Below are 27,893 nucleotides of genomic sequence, written 5' to 3' on the forward strand. Positions count from 1 at the left end.
AGATAATTTGATTCCAAACAATTGGTGTACTGGTCGTGACAGAATGTCTTTCTTGTGCTTCCTGCTCCATCCCTTCTCCCTTCCCCCTTTTCCAGCCATGATTTCCCCCTCCCTTCCCCTTCCGGCTCTCAGTCCACAATAGAGACCCAATTCAGAATCAGGTTTGTCATCACTCACATATGTCATGAAATTTTTTTTATTTTGTGACAGCAGTACGGTGCAATACATAAATTTACTACAGTACTGTGCAAAAAGTTTTAACCACCCTAGCTATTTATAAGTGCCTAAGCCTTGTGCCCAGTACTGTATGTAGGAGGGAAGGGTTGGATTGATCTCGGAGTAGGCTAAAAGATCAGCACAACAATGCAGGCCGAAGGGTCTGTACTGTATTGTAGTGTTCTATGTTCTATGAACAGCTTGCACATGAGTGAGATACCTCTGGTATTTGAGAAATGGCTTCAGCTCTTCCTGTGGATTTGGATGTGAAGGGGGCAGTGATGATGGGAAATTCAATTCTTGTTAATTCAAAATATGTTTCCTCTCCCCAGCGATGGACATTACTGACATTTTGAAAGGCAAAGCAGAAAGTGATGAGGACAAACACCATTTTATTCCCTTCCAACAGTAAGTAAAGACTTAAGTTTGTTTAATATTAATTGCTGTAAGGCTTAAATAGCTTGCCTGTTTGATATGTTGAAATTACCTAACAAATGCAGAGGAGACAAGCTGTTTGACTGCACTTAATCCTTACCAAAATGGCTTCACGGGCGCTCAATGCCCACTTCATTAGTTCCATGGTGAAGGGACTTGGGCCCAAGCGTTGACTGGTTACTCCCCTCCATAGATGCAGCCTGACCTGCAGAGTTCCTTGAGAATTTTGTATGTGCTACTCATTAGTTCCAAGGTTTCTTGTTCGGTCAGGGTCCATTCTGTGCAGCAACCTAGTTTAAAATACTTAATTAGAGTGATTTGGGATAAGCCCTGGTAGATGGGATTGGTTCGCCTCAGATGGACACTTCAGTTGCCATGGCAACTTGCATAGAAACCCCATTTATGACTCTATCACCCTATAAGTGGTTGGTCCTTCCTGTGTTCTTCATCTGATGTTCTCGATATTTATTGCTTATACATATCTCTAATTGGCTAATCATGTGTCACAGGCCGTACCCTTCCCAGCTTCGGAACCAACATTTCTCTAGTCTTTCCACAGATCTCACACATTTAGAAGATAATTTTTTAAAATCATTCAACATGGAAGTGTAGGCATTTCTCACACCTACTCTGCCATTCACTAACATCTTATACCCCAGTGCTATTTACCTTCACTCAATTATGTTGAATAAATTCCAAGAATTTCAAGAATGATTGAACTCAGCCTTCTCCATGATCAGTGACTGAGCTTCAACAATCCTTTGTTCAAAGTTCAAATTTGTTATCAAAGTACATATGCATCACCATATACAACCCTGAGATTCACAGTAGAACAGAGAAATACAATATAATCAGTGAAAACCTACACACAAAGTCTGCCAAGCAACCATTGTGCAAAAAGAAGATAACTGTACATAGATACATAATACTCAGAACGTAAGTTGTTGAGTTCTTGAAAGTGTGTCCATGGGCGTTGTGTAGAGAATCTTAAAGATACTTTATCTGGCTGATGGACTTTAACCTCAGTTCTGAATGATAGGGTGATAGAATTTTCTTTACTTACTTGGGCCCTTAGCTCCCAATGGATTATAGGCCATTGATGACCTCCTGTCTCCATCATCCTCTGAAGGTCATCAATGCTTCTGCTCCCCTGTGCAGGGGATTGGCCTATACATCATTCTCAGAGCATCCTTTCCACCTCCCATTACGGGGACTTAGGGTTGAATCTTGAATATGGAATGAGCTGCAGGAGGAAGTGATTGAGGTAGGTGCAATAACAACATGTAAAAGAGTTTTAGACAGGTACCTCAAGAAGAAAGCTTTAGATCATTGGTCCTGAACCACTTTATGCCATGGTCATATGCCATGACCATTTAGCAAGGGGTCTACTAACCCTTGATTTAGGGGGATGTAGGCCAAAAATGGGCAAATGGGTCCCGCTTAGGCCGGCATCTTGGTTGGCATGGATAAGTTGTTCTCATGCTCTCTGACTTGATGCCCTCTCCCACAAGTGGATGCACTTTCTCTCCCTCCAACATCCCAATCACAATATGACTACTGTCGTAAGTCTGCTGGAGGCTGGAGGCTGGAGGCCAAAGATGGATCAGTCCTGGTGTTGGAGAACTTTGTATATACATGGGTAGGTGGGGGAGAAGAACTGGGCTTGTTCTGCTGTTGTTTCGTTGCATCTGGTGTTCTGCTGAGCATTGTGGGTATGCCATGTTAGCGCCAGAATATGTGGTGACGCTTGAGGACTGCCCCAGCACTTCTTCGAGTGTGCTGGTTGTTAACACACAAATAATGCATTTCACTGTTTGATTCAATGTACAGTACATACGATAAGTCAATCTGAATCTTGGATCTTGTACCTTCTCTGTTTTGGAAAAGAATATCGCCAGCCTTCTGAGTCTTTTCCATGACCTCTCAGTTCCTGTATTTTTTTCCCCAATGCCTCCGGTCCCTTTTGCTACAAGAAGCACGGATGTTCCAAACATGGCTTGACCAAGGCTCATAGAACATATGACAGGAACAGCCCCTTCATTCCACAATGTTGTGTCGAACCAACTAAATTAGTAATCAAGTGGCCAACTAAACTAATCTTTTAGTCGGTGCCCTCTACCTCCATCCCTGGCAGTGCCTTTCACGCAGGCAAATTTCTGGGTACAAAAACTTGCCCCTCAAATCTGCTTTGAACTTAACTCCCTCACCTTAAATGCATGCCCTCTGGTATTAGATTCTGATTAAAACACTTCCAACCTCAAAAATGTGCAGTTTATAATAAACAGGAACAACACCTAATTGGTTTGACTAATTGCCCTGCTCCGATTCTTCTCCTAGTTTAGTTAATCACTTCACGCTTGAAGTAAAAAACATCCTAATATCAGCCCGAAATCATATTATAGTGTTCAGAGCATGGTACAGTCATCTCATGCGCACTACTTAAATTAAGAAGGAAATCGGAGGTGATGATATATGCGGTCTAGTGTTTGCTGGCCTGTTAAAATCTGAATGAACTGTAGATTTTCATTATCTTCATTGTGGTAGCCAATTTAAAATTTCCAGCATTATGGTTACGATACCCTAGATGTACTTCCATTCAGAGTTTTGAGAGCTCTTTAGACAGGCCAATAAATAGCAGGTCAGGAACATAATTACCCCAGGCTTCCTATCTAGCTTAAGCAGAGGAAATTAAGACGAGAGCTGACACTTTGTATGATACAAAATAATTTTCAGATTCATATCAGAAATTTTAATTTCAGCCAGGGACTGATTGACACTTTGAAATGAAAGGAGCAGAGTGTTGGAACAGTAGTTGCATAAGAAGCAATAAGAGGAAGGGGCACAGGATGATTAGGGCACAGAAGGAGACCATTTGGCCCATCAAAGTCCTGACTAGCCCTGTAACCAAGCAATCAAAATGTCAAATGGTGGAAACGCTCAACAGGTCAAGCTGCATCTGTGGGAAGAGGATCACATTTAATGTTTCAGATCAAAACCCTTTACTTGAACAATTTAGCTTGTCCCATGCCCTTGAGACACCAGGAGGGGTGTGGGACACCACCCGAGACATCATTTAATTCCAGACATTACAGAATGTCTCTCTGGTGCTTCCCTCTCCCTTCCACTTTTCCCAACCATGATTCCCCTCTCCCTGCCCCCTTCCCACTCTCAGTCCACAATAGAGACCCATCTCAGAATCAGGTCTATCATCACTCACATATGTCATGAAATTTGTTTTTTGAGAGCTGCAGTACAGTGCAAAAGTACCTTAACTATATATATGTGCCCAAGACTTTTGCACAGTACTGTATATCACACAGTGCATAAAACAACCTATTACCACAAATAATTTAACACATCCAGCTGCCTTCAGATTGAAATTGTCACATGTACATTAGAACATGCACTGAAATATGCCATTTGCATTAACACCATCATTATCTAAGGGTGTGCTGGGGGCAGCAAAACAAGCCCCATTTCTCCCTTCTACTCGCCCACACACGTACAAAGTTGTGCAACCCCAGGACAAGCCGTCTCCGGCCTCCAATGGACTTGTGGACTCTCAAACATCAGGGCCTTGGACTTCTGCTGTGGTCCAGGGCTTTGAATGCTCCAGCTGAATCAGCTGCACCACTATGACGGGCAGATGGCCCCAGGCTGCTGACCATTCATTGCGTTTGAAAGTGATGCAACGTTGTGTTGGTTCCCCCGGGCGCTCCTGTTCCCTCCCCCATCCCGAAGATGTTCACTGGCCACCACAAAATATCCCTGTTGTGTTGCTAGAAATATCGTTTTCTCCAACACCTTCGTTCTACATGGTCATAGAGTCAGAGAAAACTACTGCACTAAAGTAGGCCTTTCGACCCATCTGGTCCATACCGAGCATTACTGCTTAGTCCCATCAACCAGACAACCCCCCCAGTTCTTGATTCCTCCGTTAATGGGTATTGTCTTCTACTTTGCCAATAAAGGAAAGGTACGTCACATCTGGAGTTTCTCCGGTTAGCAGACGATTTCCCTCCACGCCTCTCTGACGTAGTGGGGAACCGCGTACGAAGCAAGTTACAGCAGTGGTTTGCCATTGCCTTCTGCCGAGTGAGTTTCCAAAAGGATCACCAGCTCGTAACCCAGGACGGATGGAAAGCATGCAGGGGAGCCGGCTGGATTCGAACTCGGGACCTTTCGTCCCGAAGTCCGACACTGGTGCCGCTACGCCACCAGCTGGGTCACTAGGCTTCGTGATTATGAAGGTAGAATGGCTCTGTCAGATGTCTGCAATGTGAGAGTAACTCCAGCCTGTCCAGTCCGCCTTCATCCCTGGAATTAGTTCCCTCGTTCTCATCCGCATCCGTTACAAAGCCTCCAATGCAACTTTCCCGGGGAGTGATAGCGAGACGATACTCCAGCTGTGGCCAAGTCAGTGTTTGATAGTGACTTCAAAGATAAAGATAGCATAATTTCTCGCATTACGTTCAAAACGTACGGTGAAGTGTGTTGCCACACAGGATTGTGCTGGGGGCACGCCGCAAGTGTCGCCATCCTCGCATAATCCACTAACCCTGAGCCGTAAGCCTCTGGGAGGCGTGAGCACCCAGAGGAAACCCACACATTCACAGGGAGGACGTACGGGCTCTGTACAGACAGTGGCAGGATTTGAATCTGATCAGTGATTGCTCGTGTGCAGGACGTAAAATTACTATAAGTTGCAAGATGTATGAATAGTACAAAAACAAAAGAATAAGGAGGTGTTGTTCATGAGTTAATGGACCATTCAGAAGTCTGATAGCAGAGGAAAAGGAACTGTCTCTGAATCATGGAGTGTGTGTCTTCAGGCTTCTGGACCTTATCCCTCGCCTCAGTACAATATTTCGCTAAGCCAACACCTCCAAGACAAAATAGGTTTAAGTTATGTTGAGGTCATCTCTGAGGTTCTTAACATTTTAAAGTGTCACTGAACCTGAATCAATCTACTTTATTGATTAAAAATTTATTTATTCATTGATACAGTGCAGAGTCGGCCCTTCTAACCGTGTTGCCCTGGCAACCCCCGACAAACCCAATTAACCAAAATCTGATCATGGGACAGTTTACAATGACTAATTAACCTACCCGGTATGCCTTTGGACTGCGAGAGGAAACTGGAAGACCTGGAGAGAGCTCACGCATTGCACGAGCAGGACGTTCAGAGACTCCTCACAGAATGGCGCCAAAACTGAACTCCAAACTCCTGACTGTCCCGAGCTTTAGAAGTATCACGCTAACCACGACAGTGCATGTTAAACACAAGGTTTAAAAGATGTCTGGACAGATACAGGGAGTGGAAAGGTTTAGAGGAACGTGGACCCAAATGTAGGCCAGTAGGATTAGTTCAGGTGGGCATCTCGGTCGGCATTGATGAGATGTCCATGGAGCCTGTTTCTATTCTCTATGGTTCTATAACTCTGTAATCTAGTTTAGAATGCAGCACAGCCCACAATCTGTTGGGTTAACAAATTCCAAACATTCACCATCCCACTCAATTGAAGAACCTTCTCTTCATCTCATTCACTAACCCTTATTTTGAGTCTGGTTTCTAAACTTCTCAGCCAGAGGATTCAGATTCAGATTTACTGAGTGTGTCAACAATGAAGACACTCAAGGATGTGCTGGGGCACATCCTTGGCACATTCTGGTGCCAACATAACATATAACCACAATGTTCGGCAGAACAACGAAGAGCACAGGAAGTGACAAAACAACAACGAGCAACAAATGGCTTTCCTCTCTACCTCCACCCATGCACACATACAGTCCTCTAATTCCACGAAAGGCCTCCAGATTCCAGGCTGTGGCCATCGGGCTCAACTTCCAGACATTCGATTGAGCCATCTTCTCTGCATTTACTCTGTGAAAAACTGGAGGAATTTCATATGATGCATGTTCTGACAGTCCTGGGCAACTTATATTCTCTCCTTTTCTGCAGTGCAGCACAGAACGCTTCCCCTGGCAGTTAAAATGTTATCACCCCCCCCCCCCATGCTCCCTCTCTCTCTCTCTCTCTCTCTCTCTCCAACACACACACACACACACAAAGAGTCAACATGCACAGATGCTAAGAACAACTTCACAGCTGGCTGGTTGGGTTCCAGGAAGCCTTGATAATCCACCTCGTAATACGAAATGGGACTGATGCTGGTTTTTCTTGGCTTTATTTGGAGGATAATCAGTTTGCTCCGCGGTGTCACCCAACTGTTCAGGCATTTGTGGCGTCCGTCGGTATTCCTTAAGTGCCTCCCAGAGTTAATTATTTTTAAAAACTTTCTTTTTGTCTTCCTGACAGAGTTACGGCTGAGAATGACTTCCTCCACACTTTAATCCATAAGGTTGTAGCTGCCAAAGACATAAACCACAAAGGACAAGGTAAAATATTCTTTTCCTTTCCCTCAGTACTTGAGCACAGCAGTCATTATTCTCTCCAAATTGAGTTGTGTTAATGCTTATCTGCTCTCCTTCCATGTTTACCCGCGTTCCTCCCAGCACTTCTGCCAGTTCCCTACTTGTTCTCAAAGTGACTTCCCATTGTCTTCCTTCACAGGGGTTTTGCTTTGCAAACATTTGACCAGGGTTAAGCTGGCCAACCTCTATGCAAATTTCATGTTATCATCATCATCAATATGTGCTGTGTCATCACGGTCTATCCATGTCTGTGGTTGTTCTTGGCAAATATTTGGCCATTGCTGCCTTCTGGGCAGTGTCTTTAGAAGACAGGTGACCCCAGCCATTACCAATACTATTCAGAGATTGTCTGCCTGGTGGCAGTGGTCACATAGCCAGGACTTGTGATATGCACCAGTTGCTCTATGACCACCCACCACCTACTCCCATGGTCTCACGTGACCTGATTTTTTTTTGGGCAGGGCGAGCTTCTACGAGGTGCTACAACTTGCCCAAGGGTGACCTGCAGGCTCACAGAGGGAAGGAGTCCTTACACTTCCTTTGGTAGAGACGTATCTCCACCCCACCACCCAAATTTTTATTTCTGTTACTTATTTAGAGATACAGCACGGTAACAGGCCTTACCAGCCCAACGAGCCCACGCCGCCCAGTTACACTCGTGTGACTAATTAACCTACTAACCCGATTTTAATCCTAGGACAATTTACAATGAACAATTAACCCACCGACCAGTATGTCTTTGGAATGTGGGAGGAAGCCAGAGCACCCTGAGGAAAACCACACGGTCACGGGAAAATGTGGCGGGTTGCTGGCACTGTTACAGTGGTACACTAACTGCTACACTGCCAAGCTGCCCTATGTACAGTGGATTCCCGTTAATGGGGACACAATGGGACGAGTATATCTCGGCCCAATTAAACGGCTGCTCCAATTAGCTGAAGTTTCATGGAAAGGTATAAAAAAGAGAAAAGAAGCAACTGAGTATTTAGTGGAATTCAGAACAAATGGAAACTGTTCCTCTGTCTTACAGTCTAAGGTTCAGCTTTATTTGTCACCTGTACATCCAAATAAACGGATCTTAACATCGAATCAAATCAGTGAGGATTGTGCTGGGCAGCCCACAAGTGTCCCCACGTTTCCGGCGACAACATAGCATGCCCACCACTCACTAACCCTCACCCTAACCCATATGTCTTTGGGGTGTTGGAGGAAATCCACGCGATCATGGAAAGAACATACAAACTCCTGACCGGCAGTGGTGGGAATCTGACCTCTGTCTTACAACGAGGCCTCCGTCAGTCAGGGTCGACTATGGATGTTGTGTCCTAGCTGTCTAGATATGCAAGCCAGGCAGTGCAATATGGAGAGCAAGCTCTCCCTCGCCACACATCTGATGAAGCCAAAGGAATGGCAGAGACCGATACAGTTTGGCACTAGCAGCATCGCAGGAGTTGTCAGTCAGCGTTGAACTCAACATAGGGCTGCCTTAGGGACTCCAGCTGCGGATGTTTTCCTCGGGGTTTACCACCGAAGCCTTCTCCATGGGTAGGTATAACTGCAAGGTAGTTGGAGGTTTGAGATCAGAGTTTTTCTTCTCCTCCACAGCTGATGAGCCCCATCTACCCAAAGCAACTAGTTTTAAGGTGGCAGAGCCTGCTTTTGCCCCTTCTCCTGTCAGTAGTTTCTATCTTACAGCTGCCACTGTAAAGAGGTACGCTAACGGCTATGCAACCATGCCTTGTGGTGGAAGAAGGTTGCTTACCAGTCCTTTTCTGAGGGGTGGGCAATAAACACTGGCTTCACTGTTAACTCCCACATGGCTGTCCTAACCTGCCACCCCACCAGCATCCGCGTCCCGCACATAGTTCTCCGTAACTTCGACCATCTCCAATGGGATCTCACCACCAAGCACATCTTTCCCTCTCCCTCCCCCCCCCCCACTGCCCCACTTTCTGCTTTCCGCAGCGATCACTCCCTATGCGAATCCCTTATCCATTTGTCCCTCCCCACTGATCTCCCTCCTGGCACTTACCCTTGCAAGCGGAACAAGTGCCACACTGCCCCTACTCCTCCTCTCTCACTACCATTCAGGGCCCCAAACAGGCGAGACTTCACCTGTGAGTCTGTTGGGTCATATACTGTGTCCAGTGCAAAGTCCTATGCTCCGTCTGCCAGAAAAAAGTGGGATCTCCCAGTGGCCACCCATTTTCATTCCGCTTGCCATTCCCATTCTGACATATCAGTCCATGGTCTCCTCTTCTGTTGCAATGAGGCCTCATTCAGGTTGGAGAAGCAACAGCTTATATTCTGTCTGGGAGCCTCCAACCAGAAAGCATGAACATCGAATTCTCAAACTTCTGGTGATGCGCTCCTAACCTCTCCTTCACATTTTGCATTCCCATTTCCCTCTCTCACTTTATCGCCTTACCTTGCCTATCGCCTCCCTCAAGTGCTCTTGCCCCTTTTCTTTCTTCCATGGCTTTCAGCCCTTTCCTGTTAGATTCTCCCTTCTCCAGCCCTGTATATCTTTCACTAATCAACTTGCCAGCTCTTTACTTCATCCCTCCCTCCCTCTCATCCCCCCCCCAATGGTTTCACCTATCACCTTGTGGTTCTTCTTCTCCCCTGCCACCCACCTTCTAACTCTGACTCCTCATCTTTTTCTCTCCAGTCCTGATGAAGGGTTTTGGGAGGTTTTACATTTCCATATGTATTTACAGTTGCTAAACAAATGCAAATTATTGTTAGTGTATTTTCTCTGACATAACAACTTTTTAGGAGCTGCAGATCCAACTTAGAGTCATTGTATGCAATGCTGGATTTTTGTCTTGCTGTCTTGAAGATGAATTTTTAAGGAACTACAAGATGTGATAATGAAGGATTTTCTGGACTGCTGCAAAGCTAGTTCGGGACTGGAGGGAATTTTGCCATCTGTGGTGACGGCAGGCATACCCACTGACCTCGATTTGCTGCTGGCAAGAGCCTGGACATCATTCTAGTTAATTTCAAGGTTAATTTCCCACAAGTATTAGCTCTGGCAAAGCAGTGATGTTGCTTGGAAAGCAAACAGCCTGTTGCATAGACACACAACATAAGCATGAGGATACCATGAAGCAAACGGGAAACAAGTTTCAAATAATTGTTTCGCATTTGTGCAAAAAGTGTGATTGAGATTTGAACATATAATCATCAGTAACATAAGGTTCACCCATCGTCATTGATGAAGACCTCGACACTATTAGTACTTCTTACGAGGCCGAGTTGCTAGCTTGACACTCAACCCGGCACAGCTGGAAAGTGTGCCTGGGAGCGGCCTGACTGGATTCGAACTCGGGAACTTTCGCTCCGGAGTCTAGCGCTGATGTCACTGCGCCACCAGCCAGCTGATGGTGCCGAGGCTAGTGCTTGAGTTGGATTTAAGTGAGGGAGAGTTGCGCAGCGTCAGCGTCACTCTCTCTTCCCAATTTCCATCTGGATCCAATGGCAAGACAAGAGTCGAGACGGCTGGAGATGGGACTAAGCGCAGTGGATGACCAAGACATGTCCTGTGTCTTGTCATGCTCCACACGTTCCACGACGCTTGCAGATACTGCCTTCTTGACCATTGGACCTTCCACTGGTCTCGTCCGCTCAATCCGCCGGAGTCTGTCTTCACATGCTGGGAACTCCCTATCACACCGAGGGTTTGAGACCCGTTGGCTACCCTCACCTGGCTTAGCCGGCTTATGGCCGCTGTCGCATGCAAATAGCTACGGGGAGCCATGGTGAGAGCTGAGTGCCAGGTGGGGACCAAAGGTGGACAAATAACATAGAACAAAGAACAACACAGAAACAGGCCATTCAGCCCATCATATCTCTCCTTACCATGACGTCGAATTGAACCAGTCCTATCTGCCTACGTATGGTCATTGCCCCTATCTATTCATGAACCTGTTGGTGTGGGTCTCCAGGGTCTGGATGTCCTGCTTTGCGGTAGACCATAAGACTTACAAGCAGAATTAGGCCGATGTCTGAGTGAAAATGTTGCCTGTCAGATTTCTATTAAATTTTTTCCCTCTCACAAACCTATCTCTTCTAATTTATCATTCCCCAACCCAGGGAAAATGGCTGCATGCATTCACCGTGCCAATGACCCTCATAATTTTATACCCCTCTATAAGACCACAAGATATAGAAGCAGAATTCGGCCATTAGGCCCAACGGGTGCTCTGCTAGTTCATCATGGCTGATCCATTTCCCTTTCAGACCCAATCCCTTGCCTTCTCCCTGTCTCCCATCTGCCGTGGCCAATCATGAAATGAACACCCTTTGCCTTAATTATACCCAATGATTTGACCTCCACAGCCACCAGTGGCAACGAATTCCAGACTCACCACCCCGGCTGAAGTTCCTCCTCCTTCGCAGTGAGAGGAGGGTACGACCTGGATGTTGGTGATCCTTGATGATGAATGCTGCCTTGTGGCAGTCCATGGTAGGGAAGGGCTATGTCCATGATGGCCTGGGCAGTGTTGGCCACTATCCACCCTCTTGTGTCCCTTTGCTTTGGAATTTGCTATTCCAATTTGCCCAACAGAATGTGTAGAGTTGTCAATGGTAACAATTTTTCATCCATTAAAATGCCCGACTTTTTAAAATTTAAATACAGATTATTCAAAGGATGCTCCCTTATGACAGATTTCATTATCAGCCAAGGATACCCAATAAAAATCCAAAAGGATCTTATTCCCTGGAGCAATGGAGAATAAGGGGAGATCTGATTGACATGTTCAAAATTAGGAAGTGTATAGATATGGTAAATTCATGCAGGCTTTTTCTGCTGAGGTTGGGTGAGACTAGAACTAGTGGTTATGGATCCTCCGTAGAGAGAGTTAAGTGCACCAAGTTCCTTGGAGTTCACATCATGGATGACCTCACCTTATCCCTAAATATCACCTCCCTGAACAAGAAAGCACAGCAGTGCCTCCGCTTCCTAAGGGAATTGAGGCAAGTGTGAGGTTCCCACCCCCATTCTTACTGCATTTTACAGGAGCACCATTGAGACATCCTGACAAGTTGCATCTCCATCTGGTCTGGGCGCAGTTGAGCATCGGACTGGAAGTCCCAACAAAGAATGGCTGAGAGGCTGATTGGGATGTCCTGACCATCCATCGGGGACGTTTATCAGAAGCGCTGCATACGCAGGGCCCTAAGTATTATGAAGGATCCCACCCACCCATCCAGTATCCTCTTTGACTTTCTACCGTCAGGCAGGAAGCTACGATGCATAAGGACAAGAATGGTCAGGATGAGAAATAGTTTCTTCCCTCAGGCCACTAGGCTTCTGAACTCCTTACTGCATCGCATTCAAAGTGTCACTGGTCAATCTGTTCTGTTCCTGACAGTATTTAATTTATGCGCTTTAGTTTGTTTATTTATGTATGATCCATCTGTAGATTTTATCCTTACTTTCATAAGTTATCGTGTGTTATGGGCTTTGCATCCTGGTCTGGAGAAACTTGTATTGTTTGATAGTATACATGTAAATAGTCGAATGCCAATAAACTTGACTTGATGGGCTCAGGGTGAAAGGTGAATTGTTAAGCAGAACAAGTGGTGGTGAGAGTGTGGAACCAACTGCCTGCAGAAGTGGTGGATGCAGGTTTAATTTCAACATTTAAGAGAAGTTTGGTTAAGTACAGGACCAGGCAGAATAATGCTGTAGTTCAGTACAGACTAGATGGGTCGAAGGGTCTGTGTCTGTGCTGTACTGCTCTATGACTCCATTCACTGGGGGAAGTCTTTCAGGAGGTCAAACTCCCAAGTTTCCTGCCTCTCATCAATTACTCATATCCCCTCTCTGAGTCCATTTTGCCTGCAGCCCTTTCAATTATTTTTGGCCCATTAACATCAAATGAAAGAATGCTATTGAGCCGGAGACTCATATCATCGTATGAACTCATTTCGCAGTGGATATTTGTCTGCAGCAATGAAGCAGGAGATATTCCATCTTTCTGTTCTGAGTCTCGTGTTTGTTGCAACCACAATGTGTCACACTATGACCCTTTTGTGACCTCTGATCCTAGACCGCCCAGCCCAGCTGAACATTGTCATGGACTCACCTGGGGTGGTACGGTATAACCGCAGTCGGTGTAATACTATTACGGTGCCAGTGACCTGGGTTCAATTCCCACCGCTGTCTGTAAGGACTTTGTACATTCTTCCCAAGACTGCAAGACTATGTGAGTTCCCTTTGGGTGCTCCAGTTTCCTTCCACATTCCAAAGGCAGGTGGGGTTCTGGTCGCAACAGTTTGCATTTACTCCAGGTTTTGATGCTGTGACGTACTTCATATGTGGCCAGTAAAGCTAATGTCAGATGAGTGTTAGAATTCAGAAGAATTAAATGAGAATAGTCAAGGACGGTAAAACAACAAACTCAGGATGCCAACACAGCAGGCCTGCAGCAATGCACACACAAAATGCTAGAGGAACTCAGCAGGCCAGGCAGTTGACGTTTCGGGCTGAGACCCTTCCTCAGGACTGGAAAGGAAGGGGGAAGACACCAGAATAAAAAGATGGGGTGCGGGGGGGAAGAGGGAGGATCAGCCAGAAGATGACAGGTGAAGCCAGGTGGGTGGGAAAGGTAAATGGCTGGAGACCAGAATCCAAAAAGAAAGGAGGGTGGGCCATAGGTGATAGGGAAATAGGAATCTGATAAGAGAGAAGAGTGGACCAGGGGAGAGAGGGAAGAAGGAATCCAATAGGAGAGGAGTGTGGAGAATGGGAGGAAAGGATGGTCACCAGGGGAAGATAATATGCAGGTGGGGAGAAGCGATGAGAGGTCAGAGTGGGGAATAGAGGAAGAAAAGGGGGAGGAAATCTAACCGGAAGGAGAAATTGATGCTCATGCCATGAAGTGAAGGTTACCAGCATGCCTACAACTCACTGACTCTCAGTGTACGTCTTTGGAATGAGTGAGGAGCACCTGGAAGCAAGCGTACGTGCTCACGGGGAGAACATGCAAACTCCTGACAGACAGCAAGGGGAATCGAATACCAATTGGAGATCGCTGGCATTGTAAAGTGATTGTGCTACCTGCTACCCTACTGTGCTACCCCTGCACAGCAGGATCAATTTACAATAGTGATTTAAGTTACTAACCTGCATGCTTCTGGGATTTTGGAAGAAACCAGAGCATTCGGTAGAAAGGAGTGGTCACAGAGAATATACGATCTTCATACAGTTATAACCGGAGATGAGGATTGTACCCAATTTGCAGGAACTGTTCCACCCTAATGTTTTCATTGTATATATTTAGTAGTGGACAGCATTTTCCCATATTCCATGGCTAATTCCACTCTTTTTCCAGGTCTCTGGGTTTCCATGAAGTTACTGTCTGGAGATCTGAAACAAATTCGCAAGGACCATCCTCATCTGGTGGACAGAAACACGGTGGTTGCGAGGAAAATGGGGTTTCCTGAGATCATCATGCCAGGTTAAATAACCGTGGACTTGGTTCTTGTTAGTTTTGGATTTGTTTCATTGTTGCCACATGTACCAAGATACAGTGAAAAACTTACCTTGCATAACGCTTATACAGATTGGATCATGACACAGCGGGAATAAGGTAAAACAATAACAATGCAGAATAAAGTGTAAAAGCTCCTGAAAAGTGTAGTGTAGGAAAACAATAAAGTGCAAAATTTTTCACTCTTAACCCATGACTTCTAGTCCCATGCAACCTCAGTGGAAAATATCTGCTTGCATTTACCCTAACTATTCTCCTCATAAATTGTGTACCTCTAACAAATCTCCCCTCATTATCCGACACACTTACGAGTAAAGTCCTAACCTATTCAAACTTTCCCCATAACTTCTGTCCTCGAGTCTTGACAACATCCTTTTCTGCACTCTTTCAATCTTATTGACAATGTTCCTGTAGGTAATTGAACAAAACTGCAGACAGTATTCCAAATTAGGCCTTACAAATTCAACCTACCATCTCAACTCCTGAACTTAACTCCCAGATCCTTCTATTCTACTCATTGTCTAAGTTCTACCTAGTTTGTCTTCCAAAGTGCAACATCTTATACTTGCCTGCATTAAATTCTGTCTGCCATTTTTCCGCCCATCTTTTTGGCTGGTCCAGATTCTGCTGAAAGCTTTGACATTCTTCCTCAATGTCTACTAAGCCTCTAACGTTGGTGTCATCCAGAAATTTGCTAATCTATTTACTACATTATCATCGAGATCATTGGTATAGGCGACAAACATGAACCGCTAGTCACAGGCCTCCAGTCAGAGAGGCAGCCATTTACTTCGACTTGCTGGCTTTGCCCATGAGGCCAATGTCTAATTCAATTTACTACCTCAACTTGAATGCCAGGTGACTAAACCTTCTTGATGAACCGCCCATGTGGGGCCTGGTCAAATACCCTGCTAAAGCCCATGTAGACAACACCCACTGCCTTGCCTTCATCAACTGTCTTGGTAACTTCCTTGAAAAACTCCATCAGATTGGTTGTGCAGGTTGATTGAAGAACTGAATGTTTGAAGGGAAGTAGCTGTTCTTGAACCTGGTGGTGCGGGACTTTAGGCTTCAGTACTGCCTGCTCGACGGCAACTGTGAGAAGAATAGTAGTGAGGTAGAGGTAACTCGCATGAGTAGTAGAGAAAGAGGTGTAGATGAATATTGTGTCCTCTCAGCTTGTTCCAAGCTGGGAGATATATAGAGCTACAGAACACCACAGCACAGAAATAGGCCCAGCAGCTCACCTATTTCATGCTGAACTATTAACCTACCTCATCCTATTGACCTGCACCTGGACAATAGTCTTCCACATCCCTCCCATCCATGAACCTATCCAAACTTCTCTTAAATGTTGAAATCGAACCCGTATCCACCACGTCCGCTGGCAGTTTGATCCACACTTGCACTGCCCGCTGAGTAGAGAATTTGCCTCTGGCTCCCCTGAAATATTTCACCCTTTTTAACCTACGGTCTCCAGTTCTAGTCTCACCCATTCTCGATGGAAAAGGCCTGCTTGTATTTACCCTGTCTATACACCTCATAATTTTGTATACCTTTATTAAATCTCTCCTTCTTCTTCACTACTCCAGGGAATGAAGTGCTAGCCTATTCAACCTTTCTCTATAACTGAGAGTTATGGTCTGAAAGTGACGTTTTTCACACAGAGGGTGGTAGTGGTGATCATATGACAAACAATCTTTTAATGCAGCTTTTACAAGAGCACATCTGAAATGGTCCATTAGTGGTGCTCCAGATTGGAAAAGAGCAATGACACCATGTCAGGAGGGTGTGTTATGTTATAATAATTACAAAAATCAGCAAGTGGGGCCTTTTGGAACTTGTCAGAGTGTTTGAGATATAGCGAGCAGTCGCTTGTTTGGAAGAATGAGCGCAAGCTTTAAAAGGTGACCAGGGCTTTTTGGAAGCCTGGATTAGACAGTATGTCTTATTAGAAAAGGTTGGGCGAGCTAGGGCTTTCCTCTTTGGAACGGAAAAGGATGAGAGATGACCTGACAGAGGTGTTTAAAATGATAAGAGTAGACAGAAAATGCCTTTATTTTTCCTTTTTTTCGACTTTGGTTTCAATCACATCACAGGCAACCCCTCTGTTCTGAAACCCTTCTGCCTTGAAACCAGATGCTTCTTTTCCAACTCTTCACAATTTTGACAGGAGGTCACAGGCCTGAGCATTAACTCTTTTTATCTCCATACACTCCACCTGAGGATTTTCTAGGATTTTCTGCATTTTATTCAAGTTCCCAAATAATTCTGGTTAACATTCTTCATCTAATGAAGAAAGCTTGGGTGACCGAGAGCTTTTCTCTTTGGAGCGAAGGTGGATCAGAGATATTGTGCAAGATGATAAGAGGCACAGAGAGTGTGGGCAGCCAGAGACTCTTTCCCAGGGTGGAAATATCTAATGTGAGGAGGCATATTCCAGGATGATTGTGTCGGAGGTCAGTCAGGGGTAATATTTTTCATGGTGAGTGCATGAAACACCCTGTGGTGGTAGAGTCAGATCCTTTAGGGGCATTTAAGCAACTCTTAGATAGGCATATGGATGATGGGAAAATGGAGGGGTTTATAGAAGGGAAGAGTTAGATTGATCTTAGAGCAGGTTAAATGGCCGGTACAACATTGTGGGCTGAAGGGTCGGTACTGGATTGTCAGTTTCAATGTCCTACGGAGCAAATTCACAATCCTAAATCTACGAAGGATCTTAAAACAGTAAATATTAATATTGAGTGAGAACCAAAATACATACCCTGACAGGAGACTCATCTGTCATTTTATTGACATTATTGATTGTCAATCACATTTAAAAAATGAGCTTGAAATTTTCCTTTAATTTCAGAACTTCCTCAACCATGAGATGAAATCTGCTTTAAGATGGATACAAATAACGACCAAAATAAACTAACTCCTTCATGGAGTCCTAAATTAGTGAGTTTCGTTCTCATTGCTGGGTCGGAAGGTTCAAGTCTTATTTAAGAGATCTGAACCGTAAGACCAAAAGATATAGGAGTAGAATTAGCTCATTCAGCCCATTGAGTCTGCTCTGCATTCCATCATGGCTGATATATTATCCCACTCAACCCCATTCTACTGCCCTCTCCCTGTAACCCTTGACACTCTTTCGAATCAAGAACCTATCAACCTCCACTTTAAGTATACCCAATGACTTGGCCTTCCACAACCATCTGTGGTAATGAATTCCACAGATTTGCCACCCTCTGGCAAAAAAAGTTTATCCTCATCTCTGCTCTAAAGGACAGTCCTTGTATTAATCCTGCCCATTCTAGCTGGCACAGATAGTAGATTGTTCCATCTTTCAGGTTAGATTTGGACACCAATGGCTCTACCTTCTGAGGACACTGAAGAGAGCTGGACTATGTACAGCCATACTCACATCCTTCTACAGATACGCAGTATCCCGCATGGTACAGAAACTGTGCTGCAGCCGATAGAAAGGCTTTACGATGAGTCATCAAATTTGTCCAACGCATGACCAGCGCCAGTCTACCTGCCAGTGAGGATTTATATACAGAAAGGTGCCTTAGAAAGGCCAGAATCATCATGAAGGATCTCACCTACTCTGTTTATGGACCATTTATCCCACTTCTCATCAGTGGGGAGGGTCCACACCAAGACCAGAGTCAAAAACATTTCCTTTCCCCAAGCAGTAAGGCTGATCAACACTTCCTCTTACTAATCCACTCCTCGACCACTACTGTATCATTTCATGTCAGAGTCACCTTGTGTATCAATATAAACACGAGGAATTCTGCAGGTGCTGCAAATCCAAGCAACAGACATCAAATTTGCTGGTGAACGCATCAGGCCAGGCAGCATCCCTAGGAGGAGGTACAGTCAACGTCTCGGCCCGAAACATCGACTGTGCCTCTTCCTAGGGATGCTGCCTGGCCTGCTGCGTTCACCAGCAAATTTGATGTGTGTTGCTTGTGTATCAATAGTCATGTGCCGAGTGTCAATGTACGTACGCATAATTAGTTTATGTATATGTTATCTTATGTATTTACATTTATTGTGTTCTTTAATTTGGTGAGACCGTACCTGTAGTCTTCACTACAGGATTAGTTGTCCTGTTTTTGGAAAAACATCATTAAACTGGCGAGAGTGCAGGGAAAAATTACAAGGATGCTTTCATGAGTCAGGACCTGAGTTATTAGGGAAAGGTCAGGCAGGCTCGGACCTTTTTTCTTGGAGCTTAATGAAAACAATCATTCACCTGAATCATTACCTCTGTGTCTCTCTCTATAGACAGTGCCTGACCTACTAAGCATTTACAGGATTTTTTTCTATACCTGTAAAAATAAATTCAATAGCCATAATCACTGCTTCCAATCCTAGTGTCAAATGCAGTTCATGCTACAACAGGGCTAACGAACCACTTTGGATATTGCAAGATTATGTAGAGCGTGCCGATTATGGGATGTTCTGAGTAACAATTACGAAATGATGGAGAACTCATCAGTTCAGGCAGTATCTATGGAAATGAATGAAGAGTTGATGTTTCAGGCCAAGACCCTTCATCAGGACTCATGAGTGGTCTAGGCTTGAAACATTGACTCTTTATTCCTCTCCGTAGATGCTGCCTGACTTGCTGAGTTCCTCCAGCACTTTGTGTGTATTACTCTGGATTTTCAGCATCTGCAGAATCTCTTCTGCTTACATACAGGGCTTCTTTTTACTCTTAAAATAACTTACGTTTCCCTCAACAGAGATTATTCAACTCTCCTCTGAACTGGAGGATTTCTGGTTGAAAAACTCTGATGAATAGGGTTCCTTTCTCACAAAGAGTGAAACATTGAAACTCAGCACTGAATTGTGTTCTTTTCCATAACCCAGGTGATGTCCGAAACGATATTTATGTCACCTTGGTTCAAGGAGAGTTTGATAAACAGAACAAGACCACCCAGAAGAATGTTGAGGTCACGATGTGTGTCTGTGATGAAACTGGAGAAGTAATCCCGGTAAGTAGCATTGGCTCCACACAAGGCCTGGGTAGGGACAATGCGATAAAAGAGAAAATCCAGCTGTCATCCCCTGACACTCAATGGTATCAGGATCCTTGAAACCTCTCCTATCAATATCCTAAGATTACCATTGACAAGAACTGGATTATCCTCCTTCCTTTCTTTCTTCCTTTCTTCCTTCCTTCCTTCCTATCTATGTAATCATAGATTCATAGAGAATTACAGCACAGAAACAGGCCCTTCAGCCCATCTAGGCCATGCCAAAAGCCTTTAAGCTGCTTGCTGTCATCGACCTGCGCCGGGTCCATAACCTTCCATACACCTATCATCCATGTAACTATCCAAACTTTGCTTAAATGTTGAAATCGAGCTTGCATGCACCACTTGTGCTGGCAGCTCACTCCACATTCTGATGACTCTCTGAGTGAAGAAGTTTCCCCTCACGTTCCCCTTAAGCTTTTCACCTTTCACCCTTTACCCATGACTTTTAGTTGTACTCCCACCCAGCCTCCATGGAAAAAGCCTGTGCTTGCATTTACTCTATCTATACCTCTCGCAAATTTTGTATACTTCTATCAAATCTCCAATCTATCACTCTGTCTATCCATTCATTTATTCATTCATTCATCCATCTATCTACTTACTTAGAGTTGCAGCAAGGAACAGGCCCTTCTGGCCCAACGAGCCACACCACCCAGCAACCCACCTATTGAACACCAGCTTATACACAGGACAATTTACAAAGACCAACCATCTAGCCAGTATGTCTGTGGACCATGGCACAGCAGACCATGGATTCAGAATTGGCTTGCCTGCAGAAGGCAGAGGGTGGCGGTGGAGGGAGTACATTCAGATTGGAGGATTGTGACTAGTGGTGTCCCACAAGGATCTGTTCTGGGACCTCTACTTTTCGTGATTTTTATTAACGACCTGGATGTGGGAGTAGAAGGGTTGGCAAGTTTGCAGACAACACAAAGGTTGGTGGTGTTGTAGATAGTGTAGAGGATTGTCAAAAATTGCAGAGAGACATTGATAGGATGCAGGAGTGGGCTGAGAAGTGGCAGATGGAGTTCAACCCAGAGAAGTGTGAGGTGGTACACTTTGGAAGGACAAACTCCAAGGCAGAGTACAAAGTAAATGGCAGGATACTTGGTAGTGTGGAGGAACAGAGGGATCTCGGGGTACATGTCCACAGATCCCTGAAAGTTGTCTCACAGGTAGATAGGGTAGTTAAGAAAGCTTATGGGGTGTTGGCTTTCATAAGTTGAGGGATAGAGTTCAAGAGGCGCGATGTAATGATGCAGCTCTATAAAACTCTGGTTAGACCACACATGGAGTACTGTGTTCAGTTCTGGTCACCTCACTATAGGAAGGATGTGGAAGCATTGGAAAGGGTACAGAGGATGCTTACCAGGATGCTGCCTGGTTTAGAAAGTATGCATTATGATCAGAGATTAAGGGAGCTAGGGCTTTACTCTTAGGAGAGAAGGAGGATGAGAGGAGACATGATAGAGGTGTACAAGATAATAAGAGGAATAGATAGAGTGGATAGCCAGCGCCTCTTCCCCAGGGCATCACTGCTCAATACAAGAGGACATGGCTTTAAGGTAAGGGGTGGGAAGTTCAAGGGGGATATTAGAGGAAGGTTTTTTACTCAGAGAGTGGTTGGTACATGGAATGCACTGCCTGAGTCAGTGGTGGAGGCAGATACACTAGTGAAGTTTAAGAGACTACTAGACAGGTATATGGAGGAATCTAAGGTGGGGGCTTATATGGGAGGCAGGGTTTGAGGGTCGGCACAACATTGTGGGCCAAAGGGCCTGTACTGTGCTGTACTATTCTATGTTCTATGTTCTAAATCCGAGCACCCGGTGGGAAACTCACACAGTTTATGGGAAGAATCCTTACAGATGGTGCCGGAATTGAACTCTGAACTCTGGAGCACCCTGAGCTTAATAGCATCCTGCTAACCGCTACGTTATGTGGTGCTCTTATATTGTGGCTGCAAGTGTAGGGCAGGGGCTGGGAATCTTGCATTGAGTAACTCCTTCCTATCTCTCTAATTTCTGTCCACCATCTACAAGGCTCATATCAGGTCTGTGGTGGAACAATCTGCACTTACTCAATATTTATAACACAAAAGAAGCTCAAAACCAAACGGGACACAGCAGCCCACTTGAAAGGCACCCCATCCACAGCCATTCACTCACTCCACCACCAGTCTACGGTAGCAGCAGATTGTACTGTCTACATGATGCACTGCAGCAATCGACCGAGACGACTCAGACAACACCTTCCAAGCCCACCACTTCTACCAGCTGGAAGATAAGGGTAGCAAAAACATGGGGGACATCACCATCTGGAAGTTGTCCTCCAAACCACACCCCTTCCTGCCTTGGAAATAAATCCCTCTTCCTTTACAGTTGCTGGGTTGGAATCCTGGTATTGTCCTCCTAAAACATTATGCTGCATCTCCTTGGCTTATCTGAATATACCGTAATTTTATAAACTTCTGTTAAGTTGTAGCCTTCAATATTCCAGAGAAAATAATCCAAATTTGTCCAACCTTTTCTGATCGCTAATGCATTCCAATTCCTGGTGAATCAGGAAGAAGGTACAGGAGCCTCAGGACCCACACCACCAGGTTACCCCTCAACCATTGTGCTCTTGAACCTGAAGGGATAACTTCCCTCATCTCATCACTGAACTATTCCCACAATTCATGGACTCACTTTGAAGGACTCTTCGTCTCATGTTCTCAATGTTTATTGTTTATTTATTTATCATTATTATTATTATGATTATTACTACTTTTTTTGTATTTGCACAGTTTGTTGTCTTTTGCACACTGGTTGTTTGTCTGTCCTGTTGGGTCCATCGTGTTGTTGTCCATCCTATTGATTCTATTATAGTTCTTGTATTTACTGAGCATGCCTGCAAGAAACCAGATCTCAGGGTTGTGGATGGTGACGTACTGTATGTAAGTAATTGCATAACAAGTTCACTTTGTTCTTTGCTTCTCCTCTGTAGCTGCTCCAAAGCCCCTTCATCCGTCCTATAGTATTGTGAGCAGAAATACATGCAATACTCTCAATGTGGCCTCGATCGCGTGGTATTCATGAGTCATAACCCCCAACTTTTCCACTAAATGCCCTGACCAATGAGTGCAAGCAGGCCGCATGCCTTCTTTATCATCCTGTCCACTGACAGTGCTACTTTCAGGGATCTTTCACCTTCACCCCAAGATCCCTTTCTACCAACTGGAATTGGTTCATCATCGTCACATGTACTGAGATACAGTCTTGTGTACTGTTCATACCAATAGGATCATTGCATAAAGAGTTAGAGTAAAACAATAACAATGCAGAATAAAGTGCAAAACCTGCTGGGAAAGTGCAGTGTAGGTAAACGATAAGGTGCAACATGATGATGATGTAGATTGTGAGGACAAGAGTCCATCTTGTCATACTATGGAACTATTTAATTGATTGATAAACCAACAGCCAATTACCAATTACATTGCTGTGTGAGTGGAGTCCAAGGGTGACATATTGTCTTCCGGGTTGTGTACATCAGTCTGATGATTGTTAATGAGCTTGCAGCCAGAGATCTGCGTCATTGATCAACAGACCAAAGTTTGACTATCAGATAGCATCTAGGAGAGATTCTTTTGCCTCCCACTGCGTCCTTTTTCCACCTTCTTCCTTTCCTTCGTTTCTTGTCCTCATGAAGCCTCTTGGCCCAAAGTGTTAACTGTTTACTCCTCTCCTTAGATGCTTGCCAACCTGCTGGGTTCCTCCAACGTTCTGTGTGTGTTGCTCAAGATTTCCAGCACCTGCAGAATCGCTCGTGTCTATGTTGGGGATTTTTTTTTCTCTATTTGCTGATGGAATGTGGACAATCACCAGCAATGTCAGCTTTTATTGCCTATCTCTTATTGCCCCTAAATTGAGGAGGCAGATAAATGTAGAAGTAGCTTTGATGGACTGAATGGCCCAGTTCTGCTCCGATGTCATGATTTCGGATAAAGCATAGGACTATCTTGATAATGCTGATGTGGAGACTGCATTTGCTGGAGTCAGAAGCAACAGATAGTGTGCTGCAGGAACTCAATGAGTCAGACAGCATCTGTGAAGGGACATGGGCCATTGAAGTTTCAGATCAAATTCGTTCACCTGGAAGTTCACTCTACTGAACTGCAGTTCAATATTCCACACTTGGAGCATTGTGTTCAGTTCTGGGTGCCTCATTATGGGAAGGATGTGGAAGCTTTATGGAGGGTGCCAAAGAGACTTATAAGGATACTGGGGGTGTTGTGGATAGTGTGGAGGGCTGTCAGAGGTTACAGTGGGACATTGGTAGGATGCAAAACTGGGCTGAGAAGTGGCAGATGGAGTTCAACCCAGATAAGTGTGAAGTGGTTCATTTTGGTAGGTCAAATATGATGGCAGAATATAGTATTAATGGTATGACTCTTGGCAATGTGGAGAATCAGAGGGATCTTGGGGTCCAAGTCCATAGGACGCTCAAAGCAACTGCGCAGGTTGACTCTGTGGTTAAGAAGGCATACGGTGTATTGGCCTTCATCAATCGTGGAATTGAATTTAGGAGCCGAGAGGTAATGTTGCAGCTATATAGGACCCTGGTCAGACCCCACTTGGAGTACTGTGCTCAGTTCTGGTCACCTCACTACAGGAAGGATGTGGAAGCCATTGAAAAGGTGCAGAGGAGATTTATAAGGATGTTGCCTGGATTGGGGAGCATGCCTTATGAAAACAGGTTGAGTGAACTCGGCCTTTTCTCCTTGGAGTGACGGAGGATGAGAGGTGACCTGATAGAGGTGTGTAAGATGATGAGAGGCATTGATCGTATGGATAGTCAGAGGCTTTTTCCCAGGGCTGAAATGGCTGCCACAAGATGGCACAGGTTTAAGGTGCTTGGAAGGAGGTACAGAGGAGATGTCAGGGGTAAGTTTTTTATGCAGAGAGTGGTGAGTGCGTGGAATGGGCTGCCGGCAACGGTGGTGGAGGCGGATACGATAGGGTCTTTTAAGAGACTTTTAGATAGGTACATGGAGCTTAGAAAAATAAAGGGCTATGGGTAACTCTAGTAATTTCTAAGGTAGGGAAATGTTCGGCACAACTTTGTGGGCTGAAGGGCCTGTATTGTGCTATAAGTTTTCTATGTTTCTATTAGAGAGCATGTCTTATGAGGTTCGGTTGAGTAAGTTAGGTCTTTTCTCTTCGGCGTGTCTTGATGGAGATGTACAAAGTGATGATGCATGGATAGAATAGATAGCCAGAGACTATTTCTCAGGGTGAAGCTGGCTAATACGAGGGGGCACAATTTTGAGTAGTTTGGAAGAAAACATGGGGAGTTTTCAGAAACAACAGGAATTCTGCAGATGCTGGAAATTCAAGCAACACACATCAAAGTTGCTGGTGAACGCAGCAGGCCAGGCAGCATCTATAGGAAGAGGCGCAGTTTTTACACATAAAGTGGTGGGTGGTTGGAACACCCTGCCAGGGGTGGTGATAGAGGCAGATAGATTAGGGGCATTTAAGAAACTCTTAGATAAACACATGGATGACAGAAAAACGGAGGGCTGTGTAGAAGGAAAGGACTAGACTGATCTAATAGAAGGTTTAATAATTGGCCTAACGTCATGGGCCGAATGACCTTGTTGGATTAGACTGTATTTTTGTTATTTTCTTTGCAATTTAACAATTTATGCCTGCTAATAGTATTTTACTCTCTATACTGTAATTATTTACATAAATGTAACTGTTTGGTATGTTTCCTAGTGGTCCCAGTATGTCTATACAATTGTTCAGTGTTTTCCCTAGTGGCTCACATGACCGTCTCCATCCAGTGCAGTTTCTTGCAAGTTCTGAAAAAGTTCTCTGGTATCACATTATTTGAATAGGGGCTATCTGATTGATTCATTCTTATCTATTTATTTAAATTGAATGTTGCTCATCTGTCATATAAAGAGAGCTGAACACGTTGGCCCGCCACCTTTATTTCTTCTTTCCTTTCCCCTCCTAGTCCTCTGTCCCTGTCTGTTTCCAATTCTCCTTGTTCAATTAGCACGTAATGAAATGATCGTGAAGCAACAAGTTTTGTCGCTCTTTATTGACTTCTGAAAGGACCTTGGATCAAAAACATCAGAGTTCAATAGCCTATACTGTATTGTGCTGCAATGTTTTATAAAACTCCCCACCCCTGCCCATGTCCCATCTACCCTCCTACCTGTGCTCTGAACCCTCTGACTGAAGGGTTCAAAGCAGAGTCACAGAGATGCAGTTAACATTGGTGAAGAACTTTATCACATTGCCTGAACATGGGAGAAAGCTGGTTCATTTCCTCAGTGTTGTTGATCTCCTCTTTCCTGCAAAAGGAAGAAAGGTATCACCTGCTCTAAAGGGATGTTATCTCTCAGAGCATTTAGTCCGTATTAACATATAACCTGTCGTCTCTCTGTAACTAATGTAATTTTTACAGCTTCACAAGAACATCACACTCTGCTTTTCAAAAAGGTAATCAGTTTTACGTCCTACTCTGATCCGTGCACCGGCCTGAGATGGAACTTTTATCTGAAAACAAGGGCCAAGCACAATTAATCATTTTCTGAAAGCGGGGCTTTCTGTAAATTGCTGCTCTAACTATTTTACTGTGTCTTCTGGTGTTTAGAATGCAATATGCCAGGGGGCTGGAGACAAGCCTGTCACTGACTACCAGTCCGTGGTGTACTACCAGATGAAGCAACAGCGCTGGATGGAGACAGTCAAGGTCAGTGTGAGGTTCATGTTAACTCTGTCCATTGTTCCATGCCTTATGACAATAGGTTAAACGGGCTCTTTGGAGCAAAGGAAGATGAGAAGTGACTTGATAGAAGTGTACAAGATGGTAAAAGGCATAGAACAAGTTTATAACCAGAGACTTTTCCCAGGGCAGGATAGCTAACTCCAGGGGGCATAATTTTAAGGTGAGTGGAGTAAAGTATAGGGGGGCTATCAAAGGGAAGTTAATTGCATAGAGAGTGAGGGGTGCCTGTCAGGGACGGTGGTAGAGGCAGTTACATTACAGGTATTTAAAAAGCTCTTAGTCAGGCACATAGATGATAGAAAATGGAGGGTTTCGTAGGAGGGAAAGATTAGATTGATCTAAGAATAAGCTCAATGGTCAACACAAAATCGTAGGCCCCAGCCCCTGTACTGTTCTGTTTTATGCTCTGTGAATGGTGGACTAAACTGGAAAGGGAGTGTGGGCTTTCTTCTGCCCTGAATTTCACATGTTCTAAAGCAAGAGTCTGCCAGCTGAAGGTCATTGCACGGCAGTAATTCACAGCCTATTGGAAAACACTCGAGTTTACTGAGAGGAGAAATGAGTGTCTGTCTGTCACCTGCAGCACACTGTGTACTGAACACCACTAAGCTCACATGCTGGTTCCATTGCACTCCTTTATTACTGAAGTTGATTTTCTTCAGAGACCTTGATTTATTCTTGTTTCCTTCCTTTAACAGCCCCAAACCTTCATGGGGCACGGGCTCAGTGAGCAAGTGTCCAAAGAGTCAGATTGGTATTGGTTTATTAGTGTCACATGTATCAAGATGCAGTGAAAAGTTTGTCTTTCATTCTGTTCTTATCGATCGAATTATCGCACAGTGCATTGGGTTAGAATAAGGTAAAACAATAACAATGCAGAATAAAAAGTAAAAGCTGCCAAGAAAAAAGCAATTCATGTACATAATAAAGTTCAAGGTCATAATGAGACAGATTGTGATGGCAGGAGTACAAGAGATCCATTGAAGTGTCTGATGGGATAGAAGCTGCTCTTGAGCCTTGTGGTATGTGCTTTCAGGCTTTTTTATCTTCTGCCCAATGGGAAGGAGAAGAACATGGGGCAAAAGCATGAGAAATTGGATATCAGGTCTCTCCAGCCTGCCTCACCATTCAATATGACCATAGCCAATCTGTTCCAAGCCTCTACTGCCCTTCTTATGCCAGAGCCCTCAAGTACTCAATCTATCAAAAATATATCCACCTCCACTTTACATGCTTCTAATTATTCAGCTTTTGCATCTCTCTAGCAATTACAGAGATTCATCAGCCTCTGTGGGAAGAAATTTTGACATACTGTACCTTGGTTTGAAATGCCTGCTCCTTGAAAACATCCCCTCATTTGAGAATCTCTCACAGAAGGAAACGTCTCAACATCTCCCACATTATGCCCCATTAGTATTTTTGAGGATGAAGGGTCTTAGCCCAAAACATTAACTGTTTATTCCCCTCTATAGAT

The 27,893-nt window shown here is 44.5% G+C and overlaps 1 protein-coding gene across 2 annotated transcripts in view; it reads left to right on the top strand.

Annotated features, from left to right (window-relative positions):
* LOC134345844 (dedicator of cytokinesis protein 2-like) overlaps nt 1-27,893 on the top strand; it is a 1,258,793-nt gene that overhangs the window by 278,044 nt on the left and 952,856 nt on the right. For both annotated transcript variants that reach the window (XM_063047144.1, XM_063047146.1), the window contains 5 exons: nt 549-624; nt 6,971-7,050; nt 14,433-14,558; nt 19,464-19,588; nt 26,285-26,383. In XM_063047144.1, the coding sequence (XP_062903214.1) occupies nt 549-624; nt 6,971-7,050; nt 14,433-14,558; nt 19,464-19,588; nt 26,285-26,383 (506 nt within the window). The remainder of the gene's footprint in view (nt 1-548; nt 625-6,970; nt 7,051-14,432; nt 14,559-19,463; nt 19,589-26,284; nt 26,384-27,893) is intronic.

Source organism: Mobula hypostoma, chromosome 4 (assembly GCF_963921235.1).
Source record: "Mobula hypostoma chromosome 4, sMobHyp1.1, whole genome shotgun sequence".
NCBI classification, from domain to species: Eukaryota; Metazoa; Chordata; class Chondrichthyes; order Myliobatiformes; family Myliobatidae; genus Mobula; species Mobula hypostoma.